The sequence below is a fragment of the Pygoscelis adeliae genome, unplaced genomic scaffold, assembly GCF_000699105.1.
Source record: "Pygoscelis adeliae isolate BGI_AS28 unplaced genomic scaffold, ASM69910v1 Scaffold171, whole genome shotgun sequence".
In the NCBI taxonomy this organism is placed as follows: domain Eukaryota; kingdom Metazoa; phylum Chordata; class Aves; order Sphenisciformes; family Spheniscidae; genus Pygoscelis; species Pygoscelis adeliae.
In genome coordinates, this window is record NW_008824186.1 from 5,998,292 (window position 1) to 6,015,732 (window position 17,441).

The following is a 17,441-nucleotide window of genomic DNA, read 5'->3' on the forward strand; positions in this document are numbered from 1 at the left end:
TCAGGCATTGGAACAGGCTGCCCAGGGAAGTGGTTGAGTCACCATCCCTGGAGGTATTTAAAAGACGTGTAGATGTGGTGCTTAGCGACATGGTTTAGTGGTGGACTTGGCAGTGCTAGGCTAACGGTTGAACTCGATGATCTTAAAGGACTTTTCCAACCTAAACGATTCTATGATTCTACGAGTATTTGGTATTAGTTAGGGAAGAAACTATTTCATACTCTCAGCAATTCTATTTTCTGTAACAATAGTAACTACCTAGAGAATCTGTAAGGTACCAATTTCAGAAGGAAACTTTGCAGGGAACATACCTCCATAATAATTATAAAGGCCAGTTTTGCAGCAAGAATGTGCCAAAACTGCATAGTGTGTAAGTATCTCCGCTCATGATCTGGAGGATATCGATAGTCTCTGTACCTGTTGGATAGAAAGACATGCAAAGGTGAAGTGTCATATTCAGTCTGAGACAGACTACAAGCTCAGTGACACTTACAGGCAAATACAGCTGTCACTTAAGGAACCTTTTCATCTTGTTTTAAATGGTCTGCTTCCTTTTGCAGAAAAAGGTTGCCTCTCAATTTGTTTCTACCTTATGTTAGCTTAAACACCCTCATTTTCACAGCGACAGAGGTGAGGATGTGTGAGAAGTAAAATTTTGTACATAGGTTAGTTTTTGGGGGGGGCAATGATCAAATGATACAGGACAGAGTGATGGAACGTATCACACAGTAACGGACAAGTATTGAACAAATGCGACAGATTTTGACAGGTTACGTTCTGGACAGATGCAGGGTTTAATGGAAGGACAGTCTTGAGCACGTGTTCTACACTCACGTGTATAAATAGGATAAAGACTCCTGGGGCTTTAAAGCTAAAATATCATACAAATGTAGCTGCTTCTTAAAATGTTGGGGGGGGCTGTTTGGTTGGTTTGTTTTGGGATTTATTTTGCATCAAATCAAGTACTTTTCTTTTGCCATGGACTTCTCCAAAGTTCTTTCTCAATTCTTCTAGAACCTCCAATGCTTCTTCTAGCGAGAAAGGACTATTTTTTTAATGAAAGCAGGATGGCCCAGATCCTTGGTGGTATCCAGCTCAATAACGATTGACTTTAAATACCATATCTCTTTTTCAGCTTTGGAATCTAAACATCCCCTTAATGATACTTTCTTGTCCACTCAGGCATTGCAGCCTAAAAACCTTTGAAAATATAGGCTGAAGTTTGCAACCTTAGGGACAGAAATCTCCTCCATCACTCAAAAAGCAACAGTTCAATTAAGTAACAAACCAAAACCAAACAAAAACACATTAGCAATGAGACTCTCTTAAAATAACAAAAAGGTGATTTTTTTGCATTACCATCTCTTACCATCTCAAGCACTGCCTTGTTAATAACCTGAGTATTACATCTCACACTTCAGAATGATGAGAATGACATAATTTAATTTCTAGTGGACTACTTAGATCTGCATGGACTTTTTATGCTGTATTCTAAACAAAGTGATAAAATATTCATTACTACACCAACACCAACCTGCATATGACAAAGTTTTCTGGATTCAGCTTAGGCTTGTTTCTGTCAGGAAAATCTGAGATTTGAAACACTGACAAACTATTGTTTATGTACCCAGACATAGGCGAGTCTTCATTTTCAGAATAAGCATAGTAGTAAACTAAACGAGGAATCATATCTGATGTGAATGCAACAATAAAAGCCTGAAAAAGAAGTTGGAAAAAGAAGTTAAGGAAGTAGCACACAAAACTTGTGAGCAGATTCATAAAGGGGTTTTGGTACTGTGACTCTGTGGCATAACCCAGGATCTTTTAAGCAAGGGTGAGCATGATTAGGGCACTTTACCTTGGTAAAGATGCTGACTGCAGCCTCTGCTGCAAGGACCAGCACTCACTAAACAAAATATGTGAATAGTCAATTACAAGAGGCACCAAATCCCAAATATACCCTTACACCAAACTGTCTTCTATCTGTGACAACAGCACTCCTTAGTGAAAGAGGAGATGTGGTTTTGAATTCTTGTGAGAAAGGATGAACTCAAACCCAGTGTGTGATCACTTTATGAAAGAAGGGGAGCCATTTTCTCCAGCTGTATTTAAAAAGGAAACAATGGCTACCAGCACATTTTGCCTGGAAACGTGAGATACTTAGGATGCTCAGGTACCTTGCTAATTAGGCAATACCTGCAAGTGGGTTTGTTGCCTAAGATACTTGCAGATCTGATACTGTTTACTATTCTACATTAAAAAGAGGCAACTCTTTTGCTCAGCAGCCTGCTTTACTTTATACTTAAGATGAAATACTAGCATAGCATTTAGTTTCCAGTTTATAACAAGTACTCTGAGCCATTGCCCCCACAGAGGCATCCAGAAGCAGCTGAACGAGCAGAATTCCCATAGAATAGGCCTCATAATGACAAGACAGAAATGTCATCCGGCCGACAGAATTAATCCACCTCTCCTGTCCCCTCTGGACAATCAGTGTGCTTCATCAGACTAAGCTTCAGACTGACTTACGCCATTCCAAAACACTGGAAAAGACAGACAAGTGAATGAAAGATTATGGTTCAATGAAATGTGGATTGGGAGCTGCACGTCGTCAACATTCGGAGAAGCCAATTGGTTTGACCATATCTCCATAGGGTAGCATGTGATAAAGTGAATACTGTTGATGAAGGAGAAAAAGCATCAGCTGATTTTTAAATCTGCAAATTCTGAGTACATGGAAGAATCAAAGTTGATGCAGCACAGTTAACGTACTTACATTGGTGACAACAGACAAAATGGCCATTCCATTAAGGATTTCTTGCCAAACTCCTATGCTATGTGCTTTTGCAGCCACAGGTCTCCTGTACTGAGTGGTTAACTTCCAGGAGTCTACTCGAATCTCCAGGATATTATTCATCAGAGCAAGAAGGGGAGCCAGGGGAAAGGACGCCACAAAGAGAGTAATGAATCCAAACTGAATGACTGCAAGGGAGAAAAGAAAAATGCCAAAATCTGCCCCAAGTGCCAAAATCTGCCCCTACAGAAGTATCCTCAGGGTGACAATGAAACATGCAAGTTGCCACTTGCAGACAAATGGCGAACTTCTGCCAGGCTGCAGAAAAAGTCATCTCCAGCCCTGGCCTGAACTAAGTGTCAACCTGCCCCAGCCCCAAGACACTTCTCTAGTCTCGTACGGCTGCCATTCAGCAGCACCCAAGGGAACGGGGCATTCCGGTCCTGCCAAATGGTGCTGCCCGCAGTGCTGGATACTAATTCTTTCATGATGCTGCAGTTGTCCTCTCGTGAATGGAATATAACTGTAGGGGAATGGGAATGTACTCATACATCAAATTTCTGAATTACAAGAAGAGTCATTTAAAATAAAATAAAATGGCTAGTTTTCCCCTCCTGCAGTTTGTACAGAGCAAGCCCGTTCTCCTAAACGAAAAAGAAGAAATACTTTTACTTTCATCACAGCCTTACCTCCACCTATTGTTATTGGTATAGTCAAAATATTAATACCAAATCTGTATATAATAGTTCCAGTGGGGAGTCTTAACATTAGTTTAAGAATTGCAAATAAAAGACGCAAACAATCCCTTTAGTCATTACCAAAATGAAATGTCTCTTGGTACAGAATGTGACAGTCCTCAGTGCAGAGCCAATACTGCCACTATATTTTAAAGACAGGAAATACAACATCTTGTCTGGTTTAGGTAGTGGATAAAAATAAATCTCCATACACCAGTCATCAGCTCTTCCATGATTTCAGCAATCAGTTCTTCATCTTAGACAAGCAACAAAATTCCTACTAGCTTAGCAGCCCCAGGACAATGCTGGAGCATTCTGGTTCAGTTCCAATTCAGGAAGAGCAAGGACATCTATTAACAGGCACGGCTGACAACACTGATGGTTCTTAGCGTATGAATTTCACAAGATCACAGCCCTGCACGAAATATCATGAAGTGTATGAAGTGACAACAATACAGTTGCAAAGCTCTAGGCAAGAATTATTTCTGTACAAATAAAACAATACACGGGAGCACTTTTCAACACATTTTGTCCTTCTAATAGACAAATACTAATATTTTTTTAGTGTCTTTTACATTTAGTTTGGCTTCAATTTCTAGTTTTAGTCTCTCAGGTTTTGTAAAGTAATTTCATACGCTGACCTGTTCACATTACCTTGGAAAAATCCTATTCTGTTACCCGTGCTCCCTCTGCTGGTCTACTGGACTGTATTGAAGCACTAATCAGTGCAAACCTAAAACTAAATGGATTCTCTCTGATCCAGACCTGCAGTACCCATCCTTACAGCATATTTGGCACTCATCCCATACATACAGTTCCACTGACATCAGCTGAGAATATGCTTGGGAACAAGAACAGAACAGACATCGAGACAGCTGGCTGCACTGAGAATAATGTTCCCCATTCAAATGAGGGAAACAGTCTTTGCAGCGTTTCTGTGAAATTCCCTGCACTCCAAGATGCAAAGGCAGGTCGTTGGGTTTTTTAATTGGGCTGACCTATTTAATGATTTCCAGCAGTTAATCATCTACTGTTTACCAGATGAAAGCGGTGGCATCAACCCGTAACAATTAATTGAGAAGCTATTTTTTTGGAACTGTCAGTACAGGTGTCTTGTCCTCAATTCCAAATGTGTATTTTTAAACTCACCCATTTCTAGATATTCATAGAACAGGCCTAAGGCTCCAAATATCTGCAGATCATGGTCTTGCTCCCAGCGACTGTATAAATTTTCTGGATTATTTCTGGCTTTCCGGCGACCCCACCAGTTACAAATCCAGCTGTATACGCAGAAAAAAGTTAACAATGAGAGAAGCAAATCAAGTATCTTTCTCTAAGCAAACTCCTTGTTGCAACGTGCTTTTACAAGCATGGCTTTCATAAAAAGAAGCCAAAAGCCTCTATGAAATGAATCTACTTGTCAGAATTTGTGCTTAATTTACAGAATTTTTCTTAGCTTCTTCATATGGCAATACTTGTTATCACTCCTTCCAAGAATTTCCTCTGTCTGTAACACGGGCATCTCTGTGTAAGAGATAACTTACGGTACAACGGCCTCTTGGATATTTCCCCAGATCTGTTTGCCAGCCATGACAATGGTGAGCTGTGTCGTCAATTCTATCAAACAGCCCGCAGGATCGCACTGGCAGAGACAAACTGGGGGTTAATGAACATTAATAATGGACATTACCCAGATGAACTATATTCTACTACTGTATAAATGAAAGAAAGAAGAGTTCTTAAAACTTGTCAGGACGATACTTAAGTTTCACCTGGACTGCCAGCTAAGATACCCCCTCAGGAAGGCTGTTACAGAAGGGCTTTCAATGCTCAATGTGCTTGAAAAAAACACACACCAAAACATAACGACCGTTTAAAGACAGAGTAATTCAGAGATGCTTCAGGCTGACCACTGTGCAGATACACAAAGGTGGGGCAGCAGGATCCGCATGCAGCAGCCACCCCACAGCCCCAGCAAGGTGAATCTACGGCGCTCGGCTAGCTCTCAACACCAGACCAACCCTGACCTACCAAGCACCTGCATTTTCTATTCACATCCCTACACCAGAGGTATTTAAATACCTGCCAGTGTCTGGTCTCTGCTGTTTGCTGCTTAAGAATTTAGCAGCCAGACCAGTATTAGGAGATACTCTTATCAATAAGTGCACTGCATTATTTCATTGTGTTTTGCATGAAGTTTTTCCTCCACTATTGACTCCCAAGCAATGCTTCACATTAAATGTTGTCTCATCTCTGTACAAACAGCATAATGAGCAATGAAATGAGGGGAAAAAAGCAAAAGCTTACAGATGCGCCTCTTACCAGATGGTTTCTCTGAAAATGTAGTGCCTCAAAAAGCTTACGAAGACACCCATAAGCCAGAGACCATTTCCATTTATACTTGCTTTCTTCAACCTAGAGTATCACTTTTAAGACCTATGGCGAGATCCATTGGTATTTCAGGAGAACTGGGGCCAAGAAAAGCTTTTAGATTTTTCTCCCTTGGGACCGAGGGCCACTGATTTTCACTGCTGGTGTTTCACTGACTAGCAACAGCAGCAAGAGTCCTTGGAAGCCCCTCCATCAGCCTCAGGATGGCCAGCTGAGGTGCAGCTCATTCCAGACCAAGCCTGCAGCTGGCAATTTATGACTGCACAGGTTGGAGGGGACAAAGATTTTAAAGTAGTTTATTATTATTCAATCCACCTTAATCAAGAAAGTCCTACCTCTTCGTTTCGCCAGCGATTAAACATGTACGTGTAGGCACCTGGGTAACCAACAAACTTCCCTTTGAAGAAGGCCACATAGAAGCAGGACGAATAGTAGTTGACAAACTGGAACAGAAACATTTTCATAGTGAGCCTGTTCTCATACTCCATATGAGTTCTGGGAATCTCTGAAACCAGAAAAGAGTAGTTTTATTTTCCTTTATTCCCTTTAAAAGGATACAGATTCATAAATACTCATCACCCACACTGCCTTTATATCCCAAGGGGGAGTGGGGGGGGTGGGGGGGAAGAAAACTACCTTCAAACTGTTCAGCAGATAGAGCTCCGGCTCTCAGACACCCTATCCTTAATTTGCAATGCAATGTTCTGAGTAGGCAGGGAAGTGAAATTCATTCTTGAAACGTTTATAAGCTTCAACTTCCCCTTCTTTGTACTGTCTACCAGCACTTGCCCATGCCCAAATCTTACACTGTTTTTAGGAGATCCAAGATGAATCTCAAACATTAACTAGCAGGGTCTCCTAGACGATGAAAATTCCACTATTAGCAATGCACATGATAAAGAATTTTTTTTTCTTTGTGGTAGAGAAGTATGTTACAGTACTGATTTTTTCAATATGCTGTATGTGTGTATTTTATATTGAAATCAGCAGAAACTGGATGGACCAGGATGGACCCTGTGCCTCTCTGAAAGATGAGACTCATAGTAGGGGGAAGAACAGGGAAGGATACAGGCATCTCGGTGGTACTGAACATCACCAAGCCTTTGCTTAAGGTTTTGCTGCCTTTGTAATCACATTCTCCATCACATTTGCATTTTTAAAGGTAGCAGGAAGCCCTAAGCACATTATTGGTAAAGTGTACTGTGAAATGATAACATATAACCAATTCAAGTTGGGAGAAAGGGGAAGAAAATACACCACAGGCATTCAAGTCCCTCTGAATTGGTCAGGACCTGGCAGACATGTTGAACTCACCTGCCCTATGGCAAAGTTATTTTATAGCCAAGTAACCTAACGTTTCCAAGCTTGCATAAGTTTGCATGACAGAAGGTATTTACTGGGAACCCGATATAGAGAAGGCAGTACTCGGGTGAGGTAGTCTGCCTAGGATGCAGCTCATTAAAATATTTTTATTGGCAGTGAGCTGTTCAAAAGTTTATGTCAGACACTCAATGTCTAGAGCACCAGAGATAGGTTACACCTGCACATCTGAAAACAAAATCTGGCCTAACCTTTTTAAGGAATTCAAGAGTGAAGGGAGTTCGAACAGACACTCCTGACGGCTGCAGCCCACATTTCATACCCTGGACCCAACCGTGTCTCTAAACCTGGGCCAAGCGCAGCTGCCACGGCCGCCAGAGGAGGGCAGCAGTCCCATAAAAGTAAACATTTATTTCTCCCTCTGTAACGGATAACCACAGGTAGTGCTGACACTTAAGAAATTAATCCTCCACGCTTGCAAGCAGCAAAACAACATTGCTGAGCCTTCATGCTTATATAATTCATGCCCCTCGAGAAAGAAAGATTAAAAAATGATGATTTTCTGGTTGGTTTGGTTGGTGGTTGTTTTTTTTTTTTTTGCTAGGGGCACTTTTACTTATTACTTGTTCTGTCTTTGGTCTAATTTGGCCAAGTGAGAGAAACAATACAGATCTCCGAGACAAGAGATGGTTCAGGATAAATCAAAATAGAGCCAATGCAACATCCCTTTAAGTTTCTGCCAGAAACACCTTCCAATTCTTGATTCCGCTTGTAAGACCCCATAAAAAAAGATCACCCAACTGTTTTTATGACAGCTGTACAAACTACAAATACATAATACTTTCAGCTCTCCCCCCCAGCTGAATATTCTGCAATTATTTCTTTCTATAAAGCACCTGCAGGGACTTGTACATCTAAATCATCAAGGGCAAACAAAGAAAAATACGTAAGAAGGGCTCTAGGGAAGGATATTTCCAGCAAGCAAGCAACAGTCAAACATAAAATCTGCTACAAAGCCAACAGATCTTTCTGGGCCTGCCTGCCTGCAGGCTCCTCCAGCTCTGCAGTGAGCCTCCCGCAGGTAATGCTACCAACGGCTACAGCCACAATAACACATCTTGGGCTCAACTTCTCAACCGGCTCAATCTTTGCCTTCAGTCTGTATTAACTCCAAACCTGTAAATCCACAGCTAAGGGAAATAGTGCCAAGAGAAAACCCTGGAAAATATACAGTCCTATCCCATCCCCCAGCCTCCTACCTTTTCCCCCCAAAGTAAGAGACATGATTATTTAGCCTTTTTTTGTAAAGATGGCTGTGAAAGCTGTGATCTATTTTTTAAAAATACATCTTCAGGATTTCTAATTGAAATACTGCTAAACCAAGACAGTTTGATCTTGCTTTGGTGGCTCTAATATAACACATGATAATTTTTAATTGCGTTCAGAACTCTGTTTGTCTCTGTATGCTAGTTTTCATATAAGTAAACATTATACTAAGAGAAACCAGCTTATGATAATTATTCAAATGCAGGGAAAATGTTCAGTATGGCCATGGATACAACTGAGTCATTGCTGCAAGCTACAGACTAATGTCCTAGTGCTCCCACTGCGCCCGAGCTGAGAACAACTACATAGAGCACCTCTAGATGGGTTCTACCTTTAGTAATTCCTTGAAAGTTTTGTCTTCAAGTACACCACTTACCCATATCAGTAATCCAGATGGCTATTCTCTCATATAAGAAATTCAGTATCATGATGATGACAAAATTCAGGCATGAGGCTGTGACTGAAGTTGCCAGCTGAGGGGTCAGTAATCCACTGATGGGCTGTAAACTTTGAGTGTTCTCCATCAGGCTGGCAAAGGCAGCATACACGGCAAGACGATACACAATCACAGCTATCATGCTAGCTATAATCAGAGACACCTAAGGAAAGGACAGAAACATGAAATACACTTACAGCTCGGTATAGCTAGACGCATGCAACTTTTGAAATAAGATGTAAATCATCATGCTTTATAGTGTTTAAATTTTGTTCTTTATGGGTATGAGATCAGCAGCACTGAAATGCAAAGTACACAGGCAAAATGCTTTGTTATATTACATACATTGTACCTAACAATTATTTTGTTAACACAAGAAAAGCAGACAATCTAATACCAAAATTAAAAAAAAAAAAATAGTTCAGAAGGATACAGACTCATAGAAATGGAGATGGAATGGACAAGTTAGATTATGTTGTCCACCCTGAAATTCACTCTGCAGATATTTCTACAGAGGAATGTGTAGATATTTCATTGTAGTGAATAATATTTTTTTTTTTTTTGCCTTTACCACAATTTTCTTCAGTATGGTCTGTTAACAGCACATAAGCCAGAGAAAAAGTTATCCCTACGCTAAAATGTCCAATCAAATTACTAATTAATATAGATTTCCAAGGTCTTTTTTTTTTTTTAATCTGAATTGAAGCGCATTTTGCATGACAGCAGGAAATCTGCAGGACAATAATAAAAGCATGTGTTAATATCATGATTAAAACCAGCTTGTGTTAATGTCGTGATTAGTGATGATCAGCAACTCTGATGTATGTTAAAATGATGATTCAAAAAGATGCTCACCCAGAACAACACTGTAGTTCCTGAGATGCAGAACCGCACAGCCTGGCTAGTTATAGGCAAATAAGGCTCCATCTCCTGAAACAGTCAAGCAAGCACAGCACAGTTCACAAATCCATAATCTTATTCTAACATCAAGCGGCACACAGAGCTCTCATCAGCTGTGTGAAAGTGCCCACATCTGAGGAAAACCATTCAGAACTCCCCTCTCTAAAAGAGCAGATAGGACACGATTTTGAATGTGCTGGGGGGAGAAAAAAGATCAGGACAGACGTGGCCATAACAATGCTAGAAGTAAAGACAGTACTTGGAAAGAATGGTTAAACCTTCGCAAAAATCAATCAGTAGCTGAAAGAGAAAGACCACCTCCTTCATTAGATGAACAGGACAGAACTATTACTGTAATGCTACGTCAGCTGTCATACAGCTCTGCGTCCAAAACTGGACTGAACTTTAAGAAATTCTTCATGTCGAGATTTCTTAAAATGGTCATTTATTTGGATGTACCATGTTTTTCCACACAGCCAGAGAGCGTTTTCCTCCACTCCTTCAATTCTTTTTTTTTAATTGAAGAAATGGCTACATTCATTAGTTGCCAATCTCTGCTGCAGCATCAGGCAGCTAGGTCTTACCCAAGCGAGTATCCCCATATAGCACATGAACAACTTTCCATGTTCGTGTAAAGGTCTCTTTTTCGCAACCAACTCTAATTCCTAAAATATCAGATTACACGTATTAAGAAAGGATCATTTAAGAACTAATGCCAGTGGAAGAATATTTAGTGAAAAAATAATCTGAACTTGATAAATCTTTGGGACAAGGCATTGTAGTATGCTTACGCTCCTCTTGGACAAAGGGGCACCGATTACTAGAGGTGAGCGCAGTATTAAGTATATTATCAGTAAGTATATTGAATCAGGAAACGCTTGTTTTGACAACAGAAGATACTGAACCTGTAAAGTGGTGTTGAAGAGAGTTTATTTCCTGTTGCACAAAAGCCCAGAACGTGCCGAATGCACCGGTATAACGCGGTGTAATTACGCTGAATACAACGGCCATAACTGAGCTGCACATTTCTCCCTGACACCACCAAGCAGTAGCAGTTGTTTTACAAGCGTGGCTTCTTGATGGCGATATTCTTCAGTCGATCGGCATGCTCATACCAGTGTGATTTTGTTTGAAGTGCAATGTGCTGTTCTCTCAGGCGAGATATACTGCCTGTATCTGCCTAAATATACTTACTAAACACAATTACCAATACTGTAGTCTCGAGTCACAACAAGTTGTTTGATGATGAAAACTGTTAAAGGCTCTATTAACAGAACTATAAAAGACAGCTGAAGATAAGATACAAGCACAGATATCAGGTGGCTTTACATAGGCTCATAACATTTTATACCTATTATGTATTAATAATATGTATATTCTATACTAAGAACAGATGTTTCACACATTCTAGACTATTCAACAAGTTTTCTACTTTAGAACAAAATGTAGGCAATAATGTGCAGTGACAGAGCCCAAATTTGAATGGAATGTTTCATTATTTATGTAAATTAAGATTCTACTGTAATCAGCAAAACCAGATTTTAGCTATGATCTAGCTAAATAGTTCAGCATTGTGACCACATGAGGTGTTAATTAAAGCCTCAAGACGGGCAATTTCTGTTTCAGTGCACCTAGAACTTTGAATCGAGGCCAGGAAACAATTTTCTGAGCAAAGCAAAGCCAGCCTTGGGACACAGGAAACTCAGTGGACCTAAGATCCATGTTATCTTATCAGTATGCAGAATTAACTTACTTGAAATCACCGTCCTTTCTCATTTTCAGTATTGCACATTACCTAATGAAAGGAAACTACATTACAGTGTGGCCAACCCGTATGGTTTGCTATAACTGGGTATTGATAAGGATCACTGCTAAACCCTGCCTCACAAAAGCTTCTGAAAATCCACCAAGGTAATAAATTGATGTGTCATAAAATAAAAGGATTGTACAGTCATTGAATTTTTATGGTAATTGTTAATGCATACTTAGAAAACACAAAAAAGTGCAGTATCTCACTCTGAGATAAAAACATATCACGGTCCAACTTCTGTTTCCAAAATAAAGTCCAAATAAACCATCCTACCCAAGAGATCTGCATGAATTTAGAGAGAACGATCTTCTCCCTCAGACAGCTATAGAAATGCACCTCACCCATGCCACCTCTGGCTGCTGCTGCGGCTGATTCACCTCCCCAGACTATGGGTTTTGGTCCATGCTGCACGTAACCACTGCCTACGGGTCAGCCCATTACTTCCCTGTCCTCACACGATTACCCTCTGCTGCAGCCCGTTACTTCAGAGCACACAAGGGCCATGAACCGTCTGTGCGATTTCCCCCGGCTCTTTCCTTCAACTGCAGCAGAACCACAGATGGTTCAGCTGGTTTTGGTCACTGTGCAGCCATGAAAGGAAGTGAAGCATACACTGAGCATACACATTTGCAAACTAGCAAATAACATGCAACCGGCAAGGATCTGTTTTCCATTAGGTGAACTAGCTAATCAAAAACTAATTTACCTGAAACTGTTTTCCTGAGCATGCAGAAATCAATACCTCGGCAGAGCTACACTCAAAATCACAGTGCATGGTCATCAAAGATCTCTGCATGACTACAGCGTACAAGAAACAACAGCATTAATGCTGCACGTGCAGAAGGGGAAAGAGAGACAGAAGAATTGCCTCTCATGAGAAACAAGATTAGTGTATATATTTCCGAATAATTAAGGAGAGAAACCCTGAAAGACAGGGCTACTGTTTATAGAACAATGCTGCTTCCCATGTTCTGGCTAAGCTTCTATTTCTTTTCTGAAGACTGTGTTATCTAAGTCTACCTATGACTACTGAAAACAAGTTATTTATATGCAATTCTAGGAAGAGGAAGGATGATTTAAAAATACATCAAATTAAGGTGGTAGATGTTGTATTGGAATGCAACCATCTGATCCTTAAATTTGTCAACTAACTCCTACCTAAATTAAATTTAAATGAAGACAATTAACATCTAGTAGGTATTTACATAGAGCATTTAACAGAGTTAAATAGTGTGGTTAATTGTATCTCAATTAGATTTCAGACAAAGGGCTTCAGCAACCTTCATCTCTCTCGCATTCCCCGAAGTGGCTGTATATCAGTAACAAAACCACAGCTAGTCCCACTTTTGTATCTTTAGATTTTAGATCAAGACGACTGCTTCTTCGTATGTTGGGCAGGGATGAGAAAGAGTGCTTTTAAAGGCACGAAGACTTCAGAGAATGCTACCTTGAAATGTGAAGGACACTGTAAAGATGGTGTTAGCCAAGTGAAAGCTATAAACTTTGCCTTTGTATTCCTGATTTAATATATCGCTTTCCTGTGAAAATTAAAATCAATAGAGGATACTTAATGAAAGTTATGCACACTCCAGAGGCAAAAACCGGCCATGTTCTCATTTATTCCGTGCCAAAAGCCCAGGTAACAAAAGACATCTGCAGGCAGAGAGCCCTGGTCCAAGAGATGGGGCATGCCTGTCATGTGCAAGAGGAGGCTGAAGTGCTGAGCGCCCTCGGTTACTGTTACCTTCAGACTGGAAAGCAGGACAGCCACGCCGCAGTGGCCCCGCGCCAGGGTAAACAGACCCTTGAAAGGCAGGGCTATCAGCTCCAGAACTCACTGACGCTAACACAGCTACGCTGCTTTCGGCCGTTGAAGTGTTTATCTCCGATACTAGTCAATCAGAGCGCAAACCTCGGCACTCATCAACTGGATGCCTTCAGTGAGAAAACGTGTTACTAAATCCTGTTTTGATTTCAAACTATCTTTCAGCACACAACTGAATTTGCATGCATGTCAACCCAGCAGGCTCATTACCTGAGTTACAGGATTCTTCTTCTTTTGGGTACATTTTGCCTCGTACTCAGGCCTCAGCTGGAGTTGTTGCTGTTCCTCTTCAAAATCAACCAAATCCCACTCATATTTCAGTCTAGCTTGCCGCCTCTTCCAAAACTCCAAGAAAAGTGTAACTGCAATTTGGAAATGTTAAAATACAGTTAAGGGAGAAGTGAACAAGTTCATGAACCAAGTTAAACTTATTTCTGCACTGGCTTCTATTCTGCAGTCTGGCATTTATCCTCACAGTGTGACCCATCTATTTTTATTGACTACCTAGTAAAGTTCACAGCTAAGACAACAATATGGATTAACCAATTTATTAGCTAACTGAATTCCAGAAGTGGATGACAAGGAAGATGCCAAGACAGAGTATGGGTATTTCCATGGTTATGACGACCATGTTCAATTACAGTTTAACTACTTTTCATACGCAAATAGCAACAGGGAACTAACAAAGGAACGCGATGATTCAACTAATTACTTGTGTATAAACCTGTAACACATGAACAACTATTACAGATAAGCAGAACTGTTTTCAAGTAGTATGTTCAAAGATTTCTGTTGCTTTCTGATGATTATTTGATATCATGGTCATTTTAAAGACGGTGAACGTCTGATGCTTTTCATACGATCAAGAGTGAGGCTGGCTTAAGACATTTTTAAGACACTAGAGAGAACTGATTTCATATATAAAATAAACAACTATAAAAGTTATACTATTATATAACATTTAAAAAGCCCTCTATAAACTACTGTAAAATGTAGCCCTTTGGTAATCTCATTGTTCTTATTTGAAGTGGAGAGGTTTTACAGTTTACACAAACACAGGAAAGCTTATCTTCTGCAGTTCTAAAAACATTTTCTGCTACTTCCCGAATGACTAATCCGTGTCACTCAAAGGCTAGTGCTTAAAACCAAGAAAAGTTTAGGAAAACAGCCATACAACATCTTATTTGATTTTTTTTTTTTTTTGAGCATTTTCTACGAAAAAGTTAGTGGCTAGGTCCTTTGGTAACAAATACACAAATAGGTTTTCTATTAGCACACAGAGATCTTTGTGTGTTAATGAAATATCTATATTCAAATCAAAGATTTAATGATGATATTTCATACAAACAGTATGAAACAGGAGACAAGGTGTTTAAGGAAATAAGAAACAATAACTACATTATCCTGCATCTATAAACCTTCACACAGTTTAAGAAAAGAACATGTATTCAAAACAATACGATCTTAAAGTCTGAACAAGTATCACTTGGTGTGAAACCATGCGTATAGAGGGAGTCAGGAAATCCACCTATTTCTGCATCATCAAAACATACTATAACGTATGAACTTCACTGGCATAGAAGCCAACTGATTCGCATCCTAAAAGCGCTGCTAATGAAGTGGTAGTGCTGGACCACCATCCAGTGAAAGGACACAAAAGCTCTCTACTCCCTCAGAGGGACAGTGATCATGTGCAGGGCTCAGCAGAGGACTCTTACAAGGACTGCTAAGGCTGGACCACTCTGTTTTAGGTTACTAAGGAAAGAAACAAATGTTAGCAGTTAGAGTATGCAATGCTTATGATGTCCTAGATATCTGCTGTATTTTGTTTGGTTTTGTTTAAGTCCAATCCCTCTGTAACTTTAAATTATTTTTACTCTTTTATCACTTTTGCATCTGAGGCAGGATATTAAAGCGAAGCCATTATTCCTCTTCTTCCCACTTCCAGGGTCCCTCGGCAGTTTGGCCAAGACCTCCTTACTGCTTGACATAAAACTTATCAAATGTACTCACCCCATATGCCCATGAAAATGGCAAAAAAGAGAGTTGCCACGTTGTCAAACAAATGGGAATACTGCAACAGAATACACAGGAACAGGTCGGTACCAAAACAGTTTTCAGTATGAACTAAAAAGACAAGTGGCTGGAGAACCAGATACAGACCTCTGAGGACTCACAGGTGGTGTTCAGTCTCCAGTACTCACACTCTCGGTCACAAAGAGGGCACATGATGATCTCTCCTCCAATTGCAGGGTCACAGATTTCTTTGCTGAGGAGAAAATATGGTACAGTATCTGTTTTCATAGCATCTTAAGAGCTGCTATATGAAATTTATTTAAAAAACAAAAAATTAACAGCTTCATTTGTTCAAAGCTCAACATCTGCAGCTTCACAGAGAAGATGCCAAGTCTTGTCACATTCACTGGTGTTAACCTGTAGCTGGTCAGGGCAAGCCAAGAAATGTAGCAGCTGCTACACGGAGCAGAACTAGCAATTCACTTGGAATGGGCTTTCCGATTCTATCAGTAATGAATCGGAAGCCTGTAAGGAGCTGTACTGCACATGCACTGCTTTCAGGTGAGACAGAAACCACTTTATTTCTCATCAGGTTAGTAATGCGTTCAAAACACCTTTTCTGAAAGCAGAGTATTAATTCAGCTTTGCTATCTACAGTAACATTTGCTACTTCAATTTAACTACTACAGTGGGAGAAGTTTACAATTCTATGGTGGTCCTTCAGTATCCAGAGAAATCTGAACATGTATAGCAGTATTCCCAGGTGAATTCTGAACCTAGCTAAAATTAAGTCTCAAAATGACATAATTCAATGGAATGGGTGAGAATTTTAACTTGTTATTCACCTTTTATGGTTAAAACTCAAAATTTTCTGGAAGCCTTCTTATAAAAAAACAAAACAAAACAAAACAGTGAGCAATGAAATGTCAACCCCCCAAACCACACCCCCCCCAAATCCTTGAATACAATAAATCTTGGGACCCTTGAAGAAACAAATGCAATGCTTATTTAAGAAGAAGCAAACTCTGATTTCTGAGATACTGGATCCCTCTTTGACGGGAGAACACTGCTGATCTGTCCTGTACTCGTGCTTTTGGTAGTTAGTACAAATGATGACCTACACAAAAAGGTCAACGGACTACTCTGCAAGAGAGATTAAAATAGAAAAGCTTAAGGCAACAATAAACACTCAAAACAATTTTGAGAGATGTCAGTGGTACTCTTAGGACTTTATGCATTGCAGGTACTCCAATATTAAAAGCTATTGCCAAATGGCAGTAAAATATTGCTTTTCACCTACAAATTGAGTCTTACTAATTAATAGTCACAAGTTCTGCATAGCTGTCCACCACCACTTCAGTCCATAAAGATAGCTGAAGAACAAATTTGCTCTGACAAGATTTAAAAGCTTGTTACCTGTTTTTTTGCAAGAACAAAATTTTCACGTTGCTTAGCTTTTCCCATTATAAGCCCAGGAGATTTTCAACGTTACACTCACCTGCTCATATTTTCATCCATTGTAAACAAGCCATAAAGAAAACAAATTAAGCCAACAACTGCTGCAAGGAATAACATCTCAGTGTAAAATCCTAGCCAGGCAAAATAGATTCCAATCTTCTCACCATAGTACTTCCTGAATACAAAAAAATGCAATTAATAGGAATACAAAGCAAAGTTTAAAACTGCAATAGAGCAAACGGGCCAGAGTCAAAATGAAACACTTGGCAAAATTCTCATTTAACAGAAGAGTAAATACACTGATGTACACTGGAAAAATGGGGTTTGAAACTAGCTGTGAGGAGTTACACAAGCTGAATGAACACAATATATGTCCTTTTTTGACCCTTTTTTTCCTCCTAGCAGAAGCTCCAGCTTTAAAATCACTC

At 39.9% G+C, this 17,441-nt stretch overlaps 1 protein-coding gene across 1 annotated transcript in view; it reads right to left on the reverse strand.

Annotated features, from left to right (window-relative positions):
- The window catches only part of ANO5 (anoctamin 5), a 61,410-nt gene that overhangs the window by 4,738 nt on the left and 39,231 nt on the right, over nt 1–17,441 (reverse strand). Inside the window, exons 14-25 of the mRNA XM_009334585.1 lie at nt 17,054–17,188; nt 15,703–15,808; nt 15,553–15,613; nt 13,750–13,901; nt 9,860–9,934; nt 8,945–9,167; nt 6,258–6,427; nt 5,076–5,173; nt 4,681–4,811; nt 2,777–2,982; nt 1,535–1,716; nt 312–417 (exon numbers count right to left, since the gene is read on the reverse strand). Coding sequence (XP_009332860.1) covers nt 312–417; nt 1,535–1,716; nt 2,777–2,982; nt 4,681–4,811; nt 5,076–5,173; nt 6,258–6,427; nt 8,945–9,167; nt 9,860–9,934; nt 13,750–13,901; nt 15,553–15,613; nt 15,703–15,808; nt 17,054–17,188 — 1,645 coding nt within the window. The remainder of the gene's footprint in view (nt 1–311; nt 418–1,534; nt 1,717–2,776; nt 2,983–4,680; nt 4,812–5,075; nt 5,174–6,257; nt 6,428–8,944; nt 9,168–9,859; nt 9,935–13,749; nt 13,902–15,552; nt 15,614–15,702; nt 15,809–17,053; nt 17,189–17,441) is intronic.